We start from the raw sequence: 17,387 nt of genomic DNA, 5'->3' as shown, positions 1-17,387 counted from the left end.
AATCTTTATTCATAAAGAATTCTTACAGTCACATGTACAATACCGATTAAGTGAGATATTTACGGTAGCTCTTGAATGAAGTAAAAATTCTTTACGCTTTGATCAAGTGCATACCTTACAAAAATCATCATGGTACGAAGATCACTGACGATGATTTTCATTGTATATAATCATATACGTATATACAATATGCAAGACTCGATAAAACTATTTTACGTTCGCTTGTAGTTATATTAATTAGTCTAGGTCGACAGTACAATAAGTCAGGCGGAATGCAAATTGCGCTCGATGCAGGAAGGAATATGCGTTAGCTCATTGCGGACGATGTCGTTTATCAGTTATAAATAATATGTAGATATATTTTTTTAAGTGTCATCTACATACTTTAATGCGCAAGTTTAACACGCCATGTCCATTAAGGCAAGACATTATCGATGAATTGACAAAATGATATCAAGTTATTCTTTGAATAAAAATAAAATATAAAAATGCATAATTTGTTATAAAAAAAAACTCGATATAATCGATGAAATCACAAAGATTGCCATGCAATCACGAGCCATCGAAATTAAACGCATCGATCGAAAAAAATAATAAAAAATGTACATTCTCTGTTGAACAGTTTAAAAACCTCAGTACGTACAGCATTGTCTTTGATCAATATACGCGACGAGTATTATTTTCCCTGAATACTTTGTAGAAGGAATGTATGTCGAAGTGTGTGTAACGCGTTAGGCTTGCAAAATGAATTATCACTTTCATTCTAAATGAGACACGTGTAGTTTTTGCATCGGCTATTTCTACGTAAATTGCCTTCTAACGCTAAGGGCATATTCACATAGTCACACTGATCTTTTTTTTTCTTTTTTCTACGGATTACATGTTACTCTAATATCTACGGTGTACCACACACTCTTTAAGTAAAAGTTGTAAGTAAAAATGCTTATAATTACAGTAAATGCAGACGAATCACGACGTCGAACATTTTCTAGCGCTTCGTAGAAAACAACTCTCAGCATTGCACGATGGATGTTGTACCGATTGCAAAGAATTCTAATGCTTTGCGCGCAATGTGTAATAGAGAGATAATAATATTTCACGTTATTTTTATAAGCGATCTCGTACTTTTTTTAACAACCAGCTCGACGTCCTATGATTGAACTGCGTAGTATGAAATAGGTCATTAACGAGTACGAAATAGGTTTTCTTTATTCTGTATGTCTTATGCTAACTTTATAACATAAAATGGTTGAGGAAAAGAAGAATAACTTAAAGAACTTTAAGCTTGCCAGAGAGAATATAATAAATAAGCGGAATACAACGGTGAGATTTTCTATTACCGCATTCGGCGAAACACAGCCGAAAGTGAAGTAGTAAGAGCTACGGAAACCTATTTGCTTCGAGTGATTCAACTAAGTTTCAACGTGTGCAAGTGTGACAGTAGCAGAATGACTTCACACATCCGCCCGCCTCTTCTCCTCGCTCTCGTATCTTTTTTCTCAACCAGTTTGATTTTGTTCAGTTGCTGCATTGTTATCACGCAATTCGTATTATTTGTAATTAACATTATGTTTCAATATTATAATTGTTAATCTAACAATTAAAAATCATACGCTTATAGGGGTTTTCTGTTAAATGCAATTTTTGTCACGATGAGTTCTGGTCAATACGACGAAATTATCTCGTCCTTCCTTCCTTATTTCATGAATGTTTTTTTTTTTTTTCGTTTTGTGTATGCATAAATGATACGTAATTATATTATTTATACTTTTAATTGTGCGTGGAGATACCTCGACAGGCACGGAGGTAATCCAACAGTTGGTATTCTGCGCGATTTGCAGCAGAATTTTCTACCTTTCTCACTCCGTCACCAGCAATTCTCACACACGTACATACACTTTCGGCCATATCTGCGTACTCTCTACACGGACTCTATTGGATATTGCACGGTATTATGATTACACGGGATCTACGATTGCGTAGAATGGGCTGTAGACGCCGCTTACCCCGCTGGACATACGCGATTATTGCACGACACGGCAAGACACTCGCTACTTTAAATGTCGATCGGAACTTCCTAACTGGGACGAAGGACGCGACTAAGGTCGTTACGATGATTCAACAACGATCTTTTTCGGTTCCATGCAGCGCGATTCGTTATGAATCCGACCTTCTCGTAACTTATAATGATCGTCGTGCTTTTTCGTTGCTCTCGGAACTCATTTAGGCTCACGTTTCGTTTTGTCGTGCGTGGACCTCTATAGGTTCGATAGGCGGCCCGACGATGACATAGAAGAACACCTCTGATCACAACTCGACGGTATTTCTAAAGCTGGCGGACGCGCGCACCTTCCCAATCGGTTTTCCTGCAGTCGATTTTCTGCTCTTAAAGATGCTCGGTTAAAAATGCTGCGCTTCCGTTGCTAACCGCCGCTTTTAATATGTCTAGAAATCTAGAGGTTGATCAGCTGAGCCTTCAAGATCCTGAGCGGAGTCAGTACCACCATCCTCGTCATCATCAAGATCTACACTATTGGTTTTGAGCCCACCGCTACTGATCTTGTTCACAATCGTGTCTGTAAGGCAGTTTAAAAGTCAATTCAAGAATACGAACGTGTATTTCGTGAAAAGAATATATGATACTATTTACACGTTCAATTATATAATGTCTCCTAATTCTATTACTCTATATTACAGAAATAGTATCGAAAGTTGGTGATAATATCGCTTATCAAAAACCAACATAATATTGTTTAGCGAAACAAGTAGAGAAATCATTTTTTAACTGCGATTAATTTCGACTGATTACAGTTTAAAAATGATAAAAGTCTTATTTTTTATTTTAAATTTAAGATAAGATTTCAAGAACTTTGAACTTAATCCCATGGTATTAAGATTCCATTTCAAAAATTATAGAAAAACGTGCAATCTGAATCTCAATACAAAAAAATTAATCACTTCAAAGAAAAGATATTTTTGAATCTTTGATATTTTTATTTCGATCTGGAACTGTCAAACATTGCATTTAATTTAAATACATAACGAAATATCGAATCTGCACATATGGTTCTGAATCTTTTCATTAATTTATTCTCGTAACTTTATACGCACTAATGCGCTGAAACTATTTATTATTTTAATAATTTCAGGGCTTTAAATATTAATTATCATTTCAAATATTTGTTATCTAAGTGTTCTGATATAAAGCATACCGCAGTCAGGCTTTGTACCGCGCGTTCTGGTACCAGCAAACTCGACGCCATGTGGATCGACACACCAACAGAGACCAAGACCCCGATGACATTGAGTACTACGGTAATATCCCCGCGAATCACAAGCTGGTGCGGAATCCGGCGATGATCGTCTACGCACAGCGGCACACGGACGTTCAGCTTTAGAGAAGCATCCGCACCATTCAGGACCGCTCACAAAAATGTCGCTGAAAATATAATATCGGAAATATAGCTTTATGTATGTCTCCCATTTTTTCATCGATTTTTAAAAGTTTTATCTCAAGATACAGTGCGTTTAGCGCTTAGATCATTATTGCATTAAATATAAATGTTCTATATTACAATTGTTCGAGGAGCAGTAATAATCACATAAGTAAGAACAATATATGTAAAATGTTTGTAATATACAATTTTAAGATAAGTATATTAAATTAGTATTATTAAAAATGTGTAGAATAATAAGATATATGTAATATATAATGTATAAAATATTACGTAATAATAATAAAATACAAAATATCTATTTCAGAGAAGTTAATAAACGCGTGTGTTCAGACACAGTAGTAACATCACGCGTTTGATCAGACCAAGCTGTATCTGGTGTCTCTACATTAATAGATGCTTTATTTATTATATTGTATTTCAAATCGTTATACTTTTGTGTTTTATCATTTTTTTTTAATATCATCAATCCCATTGGATCTATAAATTTTTATATTCTATATCTCTAAATTGACACACAACCTCCTTATAATTTCAAAAGATTTGGAAGAATACGTTTAGAGATATAAATCTGTATATCTCTGAACTTATGGATCGATCTTATCTCATCTGCTGTTTATCCATTGTTGAGATAAGAACACAATGAAATATAAATACCAAGTGTAAGCCTTAGATGCATTTACGATCGCGAAAAGTTTCTCTTCGGGATAGGAATTCACAGATGACTCTTACCTGTCAGTATCACAACTATCCAAGAAAGGCTTCAAGCACGGTTCATTCTGGTCGTGTTCCAGACCATACAGCTCGGACAGTGAGAGTCGGCCATCACTATCGCTGTCCAAATGTCCGAACATCCACCTGACCTCGCTCTGACAACCGATTGGGAAATGACCTGAAATTATCGATACATTATGCGTATAATACAAATCCTTGTATGTAATATATATTATAACACACTTAAAGCTTGTTTTAAACAATCTATAATATAATTCGAATTAACTTAAGATAGAATTTCATTCATATAAAAAAAAATTCTATGTATTATATTTAATATATGGTATCCTTTTCATTAAAAGTAATACAAAACTCAAAAAATTAAGTTTCACAGAAAGAAAGGGAAATTATTCTTCCATTTAACAGAAAATTAATTATTAATCAAATAATATCGTCAAAAAATATATTCTTAACATGATAAAATGTCATTTTTGTTTCAGTACCCTCGAAAAACCTTTTTGAAAACCACCAATTTTTACAATTTTTTAAATGAAGTTATTTCATTTTGGATGATATTAAGAAGGTAATGTTTTACTTAACTCATTCATAATAATTCGTTTTTGAGTTGTCACTTTTGAAGTAGGAGTATATTAGATACATATATATGTGTATATATATATGTGCGTGAATTTTGATTCGTCAAATACTATTCTTGTTAAATATTCGTCCAGGATAAAATTCTATTTATGCGTCACGGCATAAATAAAATTCCATCCTGAATTCCGCGCGCGACACAAATTATAGATCGGGATTTTAAAAGAAGGATCGATGAGTAGACAAATTAGTGGTAGGGCAATACCTTCATGTTATAAAAAACTCTCAATATGATAAAACCCAATCAAAAAAGGCAAAATTTTATTTATTTCCGTAATTTTATAGAAAGATTATTTAATTTAGCGCGATAAAAAAGAGACCTGCTTGTCTATTTCACCTCCATTATTGTTTCTCTTTTCGTAAAATGCAAAACGTAAAAGATTATAAATCATTTAGAATGAAAAGACGGTCAAGTGACCCTTGAGTTAGACCCGATCGCTTGAGTTCGACACAATCACGGGACTATTCTCTCGTTTGTGGTCAGAGGATGGTTAGTCAAACCATCCTATCGATTCAGACGGGATCGTCGACTGCATAGCTACATAGTACACTTTGTTTTGCCCCGAGCGACCGTAATACCGTAAGATCAACATGGGAACTAGGAGGACAATATCGACAGATAGTACCGCCCAAAGTAATCGCGACGTACCCGAGGCGGGAAACGATTCATTGTACCGGGACAATTTCGAACTGGGTACGAAACTGATTGTCTCCAAGTCGAATGGCGTGCAGTGTCGGTACTTGGGCAACTACCACGAGTAGTGTCCCGTACGTCGCGTCGCGGAGACCGTCCACTCCTATATAGGAACAATTAGTCTCCCTTGTAGGACCCCTTCAGTATCCCGTGGCAAACGTTTCAATACTCTCAAAGCGCATTCCGCGGTTGTACGCGACGTCGTCAGACGGCTGCTTAATGAGACTTTCGTATATGAGATCGAAGGGGTGTGCATCGTGAGAAACAATATATTTAATAAATGCATAACAGGGTTGTGTTTGAAAATTTCGGTAATATCAGTAACGGGTGTTGATATAATTTTTAATAAAAAAATAACATCGAAATTTGTTAACAAATCTATACATGTAAATGATCCAGTATATATTAAGTGTATTTCTTTCGCAAACAGATATATTAAAATTTATACCCGATATATTTCTCTACCTTTAGGCTTAGGATGCTGACGGCGATGCTTAGAATCCGCCATTACGACGGAGAACCAATCTAGGAGGCGGTTGGCCATTGCGGGCTTGGACGACGATGGGCAATCCGTATTTCTGGATGGCAGCTGCACGTTGTATATAGCCTTCGACGTTGACTGAGTCTTGTCCGTGACTTCGTTGCTCATCAGATGCTTGTCGTCGTATCTGTTCATGTTAGCGAGTCCCTGTAACATGGAACATACACATACATATATACGCACACATATACATTTATATATATGTATCTATTCAATTCTTGTTATTATATATTATAAAATATCATATTGCTATACATTATATATAACATCACATTGCTATATATACATTGTAATACCACATTATACGATATGATATACTGTATCATACAAATAATATCTCTATGTATACGTGTGTTACTCAAATCTGTAAATACGAAAATATCGCATAAGAAACGAGCAATTTTATGACAATTGTTATGTAAAATGTACGTAGGGATGGATAAGGGAGATAAGTAAGGGAACGAATTCGATAAAATAGTCGATATATATATATATATATATATTTTATGCAACTCGTAATTGCACTTCGGTAACATCATGTTTCATTACGCTTTTCCATCTCGTAAATTTTCTATCATAACGTGACGATAATTACATTCGTTACCGTAATTCCGATAATTAACCAAAATACAAGCTTCGGTTTTTCGTGGTAAGCATAACCAATTGGATTATTATTTGCCTCGAACGGTTAATATTTTTGATATTTTATTGTTCAACGAGTTAATTAAATTCTTGGATAAAATGTTTAAATAGAAATATTATGATATTTGAAATAATTTGAAAACATTTCGTTACATTTTTGCAAATATTTTTGTACGCAAGAACTCAAATATTCGCATAAAATGTAACTGGAAACTTTCTTATTATCTTAAATAAATTAGTAAATAAGTATTTAGATTATACATATTTCACGTCATCAAATTTACCTTTTTAGTCATGCTATAAAATAATTTCAAATAAATTAGTAATAAATCAATTACAAAATATCTCAAATTAGTAAATATTTTGATTACATTTTCCACATCATAATATTTGTTTTAATCATCGTAAAAAAAACGCTATAAAATTATCATTCTCTCTTTCATAAAATTATAATAATAATTTAATAACTTTTTTACACGACGGACGTCCATATGAACGAAAGCATATTTGCATGAAATTATTATTTCAAAGTTGTTTACGGAGTTTTGTTTTTCTTTGATTCGCGCGAATGTTGATAACTTCTCAATCAACAATATACATAATAACAGTATAGATAAATCCATTTCTTGATTGCTTTAAAAATAACTTCCCTCATTATTATAAATTTAATAATACAATAATAATAAATGTAATATACACAATAAATATCTAACATTTTCTAAATAAAAAACGAATATTACATTTATTTTTTGATTAATTAGTTTAATTAATTAGTTTGATCAATCAGTTGAATTTAATTTAACTCAATTAGTTTAATAAATTGGTTAAAATTAAATTTAAAAAATTTATTTTTCTTTCAAATAATTTAATTGATTAAAATTAAATTAAAATAATTTACTTATATACAGAATCGAATATGTACATATAAATTCACACTAAAATTAAATATCTATAGCTTAATATTTTTCTACTTTTATTGCGTTCAGGATATCGTCATTTTATTATGTTATTTAATAACTTAATTTAATTCTTTCATCCCGTTTAAGATTTCATTTTCTACTTTCTCGATTGACAAGTATTTAGTAGTATATAGGCGAATATCTGCTGTTTACTATAATTGGCAATACACATCCTAAAATTTCAGCCAATCCATGCAGACCCTCCTAATATGCTTACTAATTTAACGGCAACAAAGTTTATGTATTTGTCTATTCAACTATCCATTATGTGTTATAATTATTCAAGCAATTAAAATTAGATTCTCCATGAAATGATACGAATTTCACATTTGGTTCGTCGAATAAATGTTTAAAAAATTAGTGCACTGTGTTTGATTAGAGCTATTCGCGGAATTTCTAGCGACGCGCAGACTATCGCAGGTAATAATTAATTACGTTAGCTGCAATCAGTTCGTTAATCAACGCTCTCTACTGTCATTCCCGTCCGACCGCGCCTCCTGACGGTAGGAACTGTTGAATGATCTCTCGATTGCCAATTCGTTTAATCATATCGCCGGACTCTCACTCGCGCACGTGCATTAAACCTCAATGACTAGGTTCGATTAATTATGACCAGACTGACGTTGACGTGTGACGTGAGGACGAATAATCCAGAAACGGCCATTTCGCATAAATCGTAAATCGAAAAAATTTTCGGCTTTGCTCAAGAAATATTGCAATGTCTTATATGTACAATAAATTCTTTCGGAAGTTATACATATTGCTACTTATTTCCGATTTTACATAATTTTGTAATTTTTTCATCAAACTGTTTGCAGAGATTAGTCTTTAGATTATAAATATTTAATCGATCAAAATACAAAATATTTTTTGCATATCTACGAAATCTAAAATATGTACTCGTAACTGAATAATAAAATTGTATCTTGTTTATTTAATTTTACATAAAATTTAATTTTTCATAATATTAATCAATTTCTTTGTACAAAAATTATATATTAATATACAATTTCTATTTTATGTTTAGAGATTTTTTTTTTATTAAACTTCTTCAATATTAAAACATCAATAGTTTTTAAACAATTGAAAAGACAACATTCTATCAGATATATGAAAATTAAATAAAATGAGATAAAAAGTAAGATATTGAATAATATACAAACATACCTATATTTCCATCAATTTATTTTACATAAGTTTCATTTCTGCGGAATTTTAATTAATATACATAATATTATAAATGATAATGGATTGAAATAAATAATAAAGTTACGTAAAATGTTCTCAAAAGAATAAAAATTCAAGAAATTAGTTATTGAAATTATGATCGACAATTCTAGGACACTTTGTGTTCCAAAATAACTCTTTTATTATAAAAGATATATTTCGGAGCAAGAAGACATTTTGGAAAAGGATTAACCGTGAAGGAAAATTATGCAGACAGTGTAGAATAATAATATTACGATAGACGACGAAAGTATGCGGGATTTCAGCGAGGCCAGTGATACGTTACACCAAGACAAGGCGGTGTAATTTTATTGAACCCGGTTTAATTACGCGCCGGATGCAACTCAAAGTTTCGCGTTAACTTGTCATAAAGAGCTGATATACGACGCCAGGCGTAATTAATAATTAGGCAGCAGCTTGCGGGGAGAGCGGCTTCCAGATGAATTCCATTTTTAAACTGCAGTCCACTGCGCATGGAATCTCTCGTTGCGTTTGTGGCTCGTTTCATTTTGCGTAACAAAAGCACTAATTCCTTTCCTCGGAAAGGTAATGTCAAGCGTCTTTGAGATATCTAGAAATTTCGTATGTTTGCATGATTCCCATCTCGGATTCGAACAATTTTAATCTCGTTTAGATTTCTATGATATTCGGAGTGTCCCAAATCGTTACTGTAGAATCGTGTCTTACAGAAATTTTGATGGTCAACATTTTTTTGTACATAATTGTTATAATATGTATAACTTTATTAAAAAGTTGTTTTAAATAAATATAGTTGTATAAAATTATAAATTATGTTATAGAATATTTTTTAAATTAAATATAATAAATAACATTTTGTTAATATCAGGGGCAGGATTTATTTTATAAATAGTAGTAAAAGAATTCACAATTTAAAGAAATAATGTTAATTCCTGTGCACATATATGGGATATTCTATATATGTGCACTTTCAAGTTCCACTTTCTCATCAAGTAGGGTAGAAACACGACTAGTTGAGCCAAGTGACAAGTTGGAAGTTGGTACATGCATTGTCAGTAACTGAAATGTATGGACACGTCTATGCTTGCGTAAGACAGTACAGAAACGAAGACTATTGCTAACTACGTTGAATATGATAATCTGTGCCAAGGTGTCAACGACCGAATACGTGCGCTTTTTTATTTTCATGCATTAAAAATAAAATTATTATGTGATTGTTCAATTAACGTCGCTTCTAAGCTAAGATGCTTAAATAATAAATCTGTCTTTATGATGCTTGTCTTTTTTTTCTTATTAATATAAATATAAAATAATTTCGAAACTCAAATTTTTTTAAGCAATGTTCTAAAGCAATTCTATCATAGTGTAAGCTTTATAACAGCTTGTATAAAGGTTGCTTAATTAGCCGTTCTACTTAAAATATTTCTATAAATACGGTATTTAATGTTCATGAAAATAACGTTAGTTCTAAAGTGGATGGGGATTACTAAAGTAATACAATACGAGATTGTTTTTTTATATTTGTTTCGAAATCTGTACGCGCGAATAAATATATCATAAAATATTTTTTAAATAACGATATCACACGATAAAAGTTTCAAATGATATAGAATTGATTAAAATTTCATGAAAAACATGTTCACAAACATTCTTTAATTTTGCTTTAACAAAAGCTAGGTATAATAAATAAATATTTTCTCTCATATTAGGAAATTGTAAACTATTTCACAAATAAATAAATAATTCTAAACGAAGAAGAATATCAAATAAGAATTTAGTGAAATCATCTCAATTAATGAGAGAAACAGCTAATACAATTTTTCTGAGCAAATTTTAAATGCACAATTAACGGAGTTTTAATTGAAAATTTCGTCATCACTGCATAAAATTTGGAAAAAAGAGAAAAAGAGTGAAAAAGCAATTAAATTTTTGCCGAGGTAAAGTCGGTCATGAATTTACCAAAGAATTATATGTAGTAGTGTCCAGAGAACGTACGCGACTTTTGACAAAGTCTATTATATCTGAATATTCTTCTCTTGCTTTGTGCGAGTGTTAATTTCCTGAGACACACTTTTCAAGAAGCGTAATATCTTACGCTAGCTTAACATGATTGTGTTTGTTTCGCGTAATACATGCGGTCTCGAATTCAATAAGCGTAATAAGAGTAATGACGCAAAAAATATGCGTTGTTTAAAATACCATCAAATTAAATACTTAAACGTATCGCCAAAGTTTCCAAAAGTCATTGTATAAATGCTTATTTCTCTAATTACTTATTAAATTGATATTAATGATGTTAATTAATTGACGTTATTGAATTATAAATATAGGATTCCATCTTTGATCGGACGCGACCATATAAATCTAAGATAGACTTAATGGAGTATCTCGCATTTCCTACTCTCATTCTTATCTTGTGATGTTTTATCAGGAAATTCGACATATGTAGAATGTGTTGGAATGACAATTGAACTGAGACATCATCACGTTTGCACGATAAAAACGAAAATCTCAACAAACCAACACTTTTTCACAAAATTACGATAAAGAAAAAAATCGCGACAAGAAAGAGGGAGAAAATTGATAGCAGCGCTATCAGGATCACATTCAACTCTCAAAAGCGCATATCCCTAAGATCAATATGCCAAGGGAGTGGATCTTGAAGCGCGGTTATCTTTGAGGGCCGCGGCAATCCCAGCATCTCTTATTAGCTCAAGGGCCTGAAATAAGAATTGATTCTGATCCTTCTCTCTTCTCGTCCCGTAAAAGTGAAGAAATCTAAATGTCGGCCTCTTTACGACCTCGACGAATATCCCTCGAGCGCACGGCTCGCGTCTCATTGGTCGGACTATACCCCCATGGCGGTGGCTCTCTCGTTCTCTCTCTCTCTCTCTCTCTCTCTCTCTCTCTCTCTCACTCTCTCTCGTATTTTCGAGCAGCCCAGACGAAGCGTCTTTCCATCGATCGAGGAAGAGAGCGTCGCCAGACGAGGAACCGTATAATAACGTTACCTTGCGCGAACGCGGCGCAAGACTCGCACAACGCCCGAGTAGAATACGTCACGGCATTCACGATGACGTACTTACGAGCCTAAGTCGATCCGCGGTCGAATCTAATGACGGTCGGGATCTGATAAATATTTCAAAGCTCACGACGACAATTTCGTCGTTGGATGAGGTTAGCGGACGATTTGCTTAAGAAATATTCAGATTTAGATATCTATATTAGTTTTTCATGAAAATGATATTCTTGTGGTTTCGTGTTACAACTTTTCTTCATCACTAAATCTGTAGTATCAAATTTAATTTAAGTCGTCAATGCTCCTAAATTAATATCTTAAGTTGGCGATATTAAAAATCAAAATGTATTTCATTTACAAAATACATTATCTAGTAATTAAACCATATATAATTTGAAATTTGTAATTCTCTGAAACTTTCCAACGAGCATATTATAACGGAAAGAGCAGGAATAATTAAAGCACGTTATAATAATAATGAATTTGAAAAAGTTAAAAAAGCTCATAATTACCAAAGAATAAAGAAGACTGAACAATGCAGTAATAATGTTTTAAAAAGAGGTCTGCGCAACATGGACGTTAACGCAAATGTCCAATAATCATAAATATGTGTGCTTGTATAATAAATAATCTTGTGGACAGTTGGCTCAAATAATACACTACGATTCTGTAATATGTATAATTCAAGACAAAGATCTTAATTTACATGTTAAAATGTATATATGAAAAACAACAAAGCAATTTAAGTAAAACAGAATTATGGAGGTGCTATAAAATAACAAGGTGTGTACCTTTCCCAAGCAACTTGGCGCTGAAACCGTATTTGGAGTCAATATTACGAACGTAGAAGTTACGTCGTACGTGTTACACAACGCGAGCCAAGGAAAGGTCAACCGGCGGCGCTATCTTCGAACCCCTCGCGTACGTTAACGGCATGCTCGTCTAAACTAATTTATCGTGGCGTAACGAAGCTTTAATCCGATATTCACGGCTGAGCAAATGTTACAAAGCGCGAGAGATGTAACTGATACAGTCTGGAATATCTGGTGAAGTTGCAAAGTTAATTCTCTCTGGATCAGAGAACATCGTAGTATTACGAATCTCTTTATCTTTCGAACTCACATATCATAGGAATGCAAGATTGCGAGATCCGAGCGTGATGGTGTCAATATACGGCTCCGTCACGAACCAATTCGATCTATCTAAAGAGATTTTTAGATTTGTGATATTTACAAACGAAGATGTGAATGTAATTGACGAAGACTCGAGAAGATAAAATTATATATAGATATACTGAAAGAAGTCTATATAAATTATTCCATTATCGATTATTACATATCATTTTAACGAGATGTTAACACAAGATATAAAATTATAAAAATATCGTTCGAAAAATACATTTTACTCTCGCGTGTGTTTCATAAGAAAATACAGATCGTGGGATAAAGAATTACAAAGACTAAATAAAAAAATTCCTTTTTTAGTATATGAAAAAAAAAGAAAGAAAGAGAATATATATTACACGGAATATTAAACTTCAGAAAAATTCATATAAAAAATACATCGATAAAATAGCAACATTATGCGAATAATGTGTGAAAGAGAAGTTAGATAAAAAAATTACTTCAAAATTTTTCTTTTTTTAAAAACGATATTTAGTTTCCCCTTTATTTTCCGTCACTCTTAACACAACGATATATAAAATACAGAGAACTACAATATTATATAAAAAATATTGCTCTGTCAACATCTTTCACGTATATCCAATAAAACCAGTCACAAAAATATTTATAAATTGCGGTATGAGAAAACCAAAAAAAGTTATGTCAAGATTCACATCATAGTTAAATAGTTAATAAAATATAAAACGCTATGTGTGTATACAAATATGATATATCACATATAGAAATATTGAAATACAGAATTTATGTAATCATAAAAAAGAGATTGATGAAATAGTGACAATGTGAGATATATGAATAATAAAGTTGATAAAAATTTTCACAGTACTATATTTGCCTTTTTAAAAGACGACCTAAAGATAATATTTAATTTCTTTTTATATGTATATTTAACTCCTTTATTATATATTTTCTGCTCTTTCTAATTGTCATAACAGCAATATATTGAACAAAGTTTGCAAAAAATTTTCCAATAATAAGTTAATTTAAAGTTCGCATATCGCAATTTAACTTTAAATTACAAAAAGTCGACACGATAATGAATATTAACCCTTGACTTAGATGATCGTCCTCAAATTGTCACACAGCTGCAAATTGGTAATGGTTCTCCATCTTATACGCAGATGTAAACGGCCACGGAGCGGCTAATCTGGATTATAAGCGCAATAATTAACGCATTCGATAATACCTTCAGCTTCATTTCGTAATCTCACGAAATTCCCAGTCGGAGATTGGCTCCGCGATCAATTAGTTGGTTTGCGTAAAACTTGAGTTTCAAGCGAAGGGAATTAACACGATATATAGCGGCGCTGTCCTACATATGGTTTCTTCTAATACGATCGAACTGAATAAATTAAATAGCTATTTACCCTAAATATATATAATGTGTACGCGCATGTGCGTACAGGAACATATCGAATTACATTTTATAAAATCTTATAATTTGTGAAATTAATTTATGAAATATAATAAACTTAATAGGAGAGCACGATAAAGTACTACATTGATATCCCATTAAATTTAATAAATAATGCCTATAATGACAATATCTATATATAACGAATATAATCCGAATATTCGTTTGAAAAGCTATTATTTCGAAAATTGACAATAACATATTGAGAGAGAAGTGCTATTCTATTAAAACGACACCTTGTTATAAAGATAATGACATTGCACACCGTTATATTTTCAGATATTCGTGCGAGAGCAGGAACAACACTGTGCAAGAGCACTATGCGAGATGTTTGCTGTAAGCTTTATTAGCAGAAAGGCGGCTGCTGTAAATACGGGAATCAATAACGTTGGCAGAATTTTGGCAAAAACGGATAAACAAGCGGATAGCAAAATATATAACAAAAATAAAGTAACTACGATATTTTTAACAGCAAAATGATAGGGGAAAAAATCGTGAATTTATAATATTATATCGCGTGATTAGATAAGATTGTATTTCAAACTACTATTATTATTGTTTATAACTTTGTAGTAATATCCTCAAGAGCTTGTTGGTAAAATATCACATTCAGATTTCATCGAAATACAAGGCATAATTATCACGCTACAGAGCTGCCATGATAATGTGACGACTGAACGTGCGTTATCGTCAACGGTAGAGTTCTGATTAGTACGCATCGTAAATCAGGATAATGCCACAACGAAGCTCTGCACGTTTTATCAAAGAATGATCGCGAAAGTGGTACGCGCGCAGGTCTAAAGCAGAATAATATTTTTACGAGCACGCGCGCGGCCGGAAGAAGTCCTGTCTAAATATTTAGACTCGCTTTGGTCAGATAATTCGAAAGTCTTTTGTCGAGCGAGACGATGGTGAACTCGGGAGGATTTTTCTACTTCGCGCAATGTGCCCCCTTCTCTTCGAACAAAGGATATTTTGTTTGGCGCGCCGGAGCTCTAACTTTTACCGCCAACAAAACTTCCAAAATGGGAGATAACGCCGGAAGTAAATGCATGCTTCGCAGTGCCATGACATTTTTATGCAGGACGCACGCGTAATGCACAAACATTGTAGAAACACTTATGGCGCAGCACAATGCAAATATATCGCGCTACGCGTGACGTAATCGCACAATTAATAGAGAGATCTAAGTTAATTCGAGAGTGAGTTAATTCGCGATTTCCATTAGCCGTTGGCTATTGAAGCGCGGAGCAGATTTCCGGTACCTCCTTTCAGCATCCTTTATTTTTTTTCCGTTAGGCGCTATTCTTCGCTGAATATTTTTGCTGCTATTTGCGGTGGCGGATCTTTCCTATCGTTGGCGAATATTTTTTTCATAAAATCATATGTGGGTCGCATCATTTCAGATATATCTTTATAAATGCAAGTCACATATGATTATATGGTATATACACGGTGTCTCGAAATTCGCAAATTAAAATACCAAAGCAAAAAGGTTTTCCAAAAATTAAATAAAGTAGTTATATGTAAGATTTTAACAACAGTATTGACTAAATATAAAAATTCCTGCTATTCATAGTAAATGTATTCATTAACTAAATAATGTGTACATTTCTTACAAAATATTAAAAGCACATTGCGAGTCACAATAAAAATATGTATTTTAATAAATGCATACGATAATTATTCAATTTAGTCGGATCAACTCAAAAATTGATGATATATTAGGATATACTTATTCGACGCGTTTTTTGTCTAAAATGGACAAATCTGGCAGAAAAAAGTATTCTTTTATCCTGAGAATCGAGATATTAATAGAAATTTGCCATTATTGAATTATGAAACATCGATATATATAATAGAATCTCTCCACTTGCCTTTTTTAATAACTTTTAATTGAGAAAAACCATTGAGGAGTTGGACATTAAAACGCACTATAATTAAAAAAAAATATAAATGAATGTTCATTACCCGTAGCAATATACCTAGTATATCACGGAAAAAAATGTGTGGTTGAATTGACTGGAAATCCTGGTGGAAAATAAACGATCCAGAATTCTGGTTAAATCTATTAGATTTACTAGAATATAGTAAATTTAATTAGGTTGCGCGATTTAACCAAAATTCTGAATCGTTCATTTTTCACCAGAATTCTAGTTTCAATCACGTATGTCATTACCTTCGAGTATGTTATATATAGCTTTGTTGTGTTAATGCGTCTACAGGAATCTGTCTAATCCTTTCAGTTTTTATTATTTTCAGTACATTGTAGACTTACCCATTAGTAAGGCAAAGATTTAATAAAATACATATGCATGTGACTACAGAGCACGCACCATTGCACACGTAACTCCATCAGCGTGCTAGTAAAAGTATTCATTTAAATTGATGCTTGTGCATACTTTTACTAAATCAAGTATGAAAATGTATGCGTTTACTAGTAAAAGTTTAAATTTTATTGCTACTGAATACAACATTTACTTATGAAATTAGTATATGTAATATGTATATATATTTACTAAAATGATACTTTGACCACGACATATATATTAATATATATACATATATATTCATATATGTTCAGAGAGTGAGAGGAGAAAGAGAGAAAATAACATTCTGAAAATATCCTACGTCATTAATATCAGAAACGAACGAATCTCCGGAGAATCGGAAGACGAAATTCATTGGAGGGCCCGTGGCAAAAGTTGCACGACTCGATCGGACGAAATTAGATTTGAAACTGTATTACTCATCGATGTCTGGTGAAGTTTCCATCTCTCAATAATAATGCAGCGCGCGGCATCTGCGAGTGAAAAATTCTGAAAAATCGCATGGCTTCTTCTGACAAATGAAGCATATATAGAGCAATTTGCTAAAGGTTATATATAAATATAACTCTTTTCAA

General features: G+C 32.6%; 1 protein-coding gene across 1 annotated transcript in view; it reads right to left on the bottom strand.

Moving 5' to 3' along the window:
* Positions 1–31: 31 nt before the first annotated feature.
* Positions 32–17,387, bottom strand: part of Cow (Proteoglycan Cow) — a 129,325-nt gene continuing 111,969 nt past the window's right edge. The window contains exons 7-10 of the mRNA XM_018540600.1: positions 5,983–6,205; positions 4,188–4,347; positions 3,213–3,439; positions 32–2,576 (exon numbers count right to left, since the gene is read on the bottom strand). Coding sequence (XP_018396102.1) covers positions 2,446–2,576; positions 3,213–3,439; positions 4,188–4,347; positions 5,983–6,205 — 741 coding nt within the window. The 3' untranslated portion in view covers positions 32–2,445. The remainder of the gene's footprint in view (positions 2,577–3,212; positions 3,440–4,187; positions 4,348–5,982; positions 6,206–17,387) is intronic.

The sequence above is a fragment of the Cyphomyrmex costatus genome, unplaced genomic scaffold (assembly GCF_001594065.2).
Source record: "Cyphomyrmex costatus isolate MS0001 unplaced genomic scaffold, Ccosl1.0 scaffold254, whole genome shotgun sequence".
Classification (NCBI taxonomy): Eukaryota; Metazoa; Arthropoda; class Insecta; order Hymenoptera; family Formicidae; genus Cyphomyrmex; species Cyphomyrmex costatus.
The sequence above is the reverse complement of the archived record's forward strand: the minus strand, read 5'-3'. Positions and strand labels throughout refer to the sequence as shown.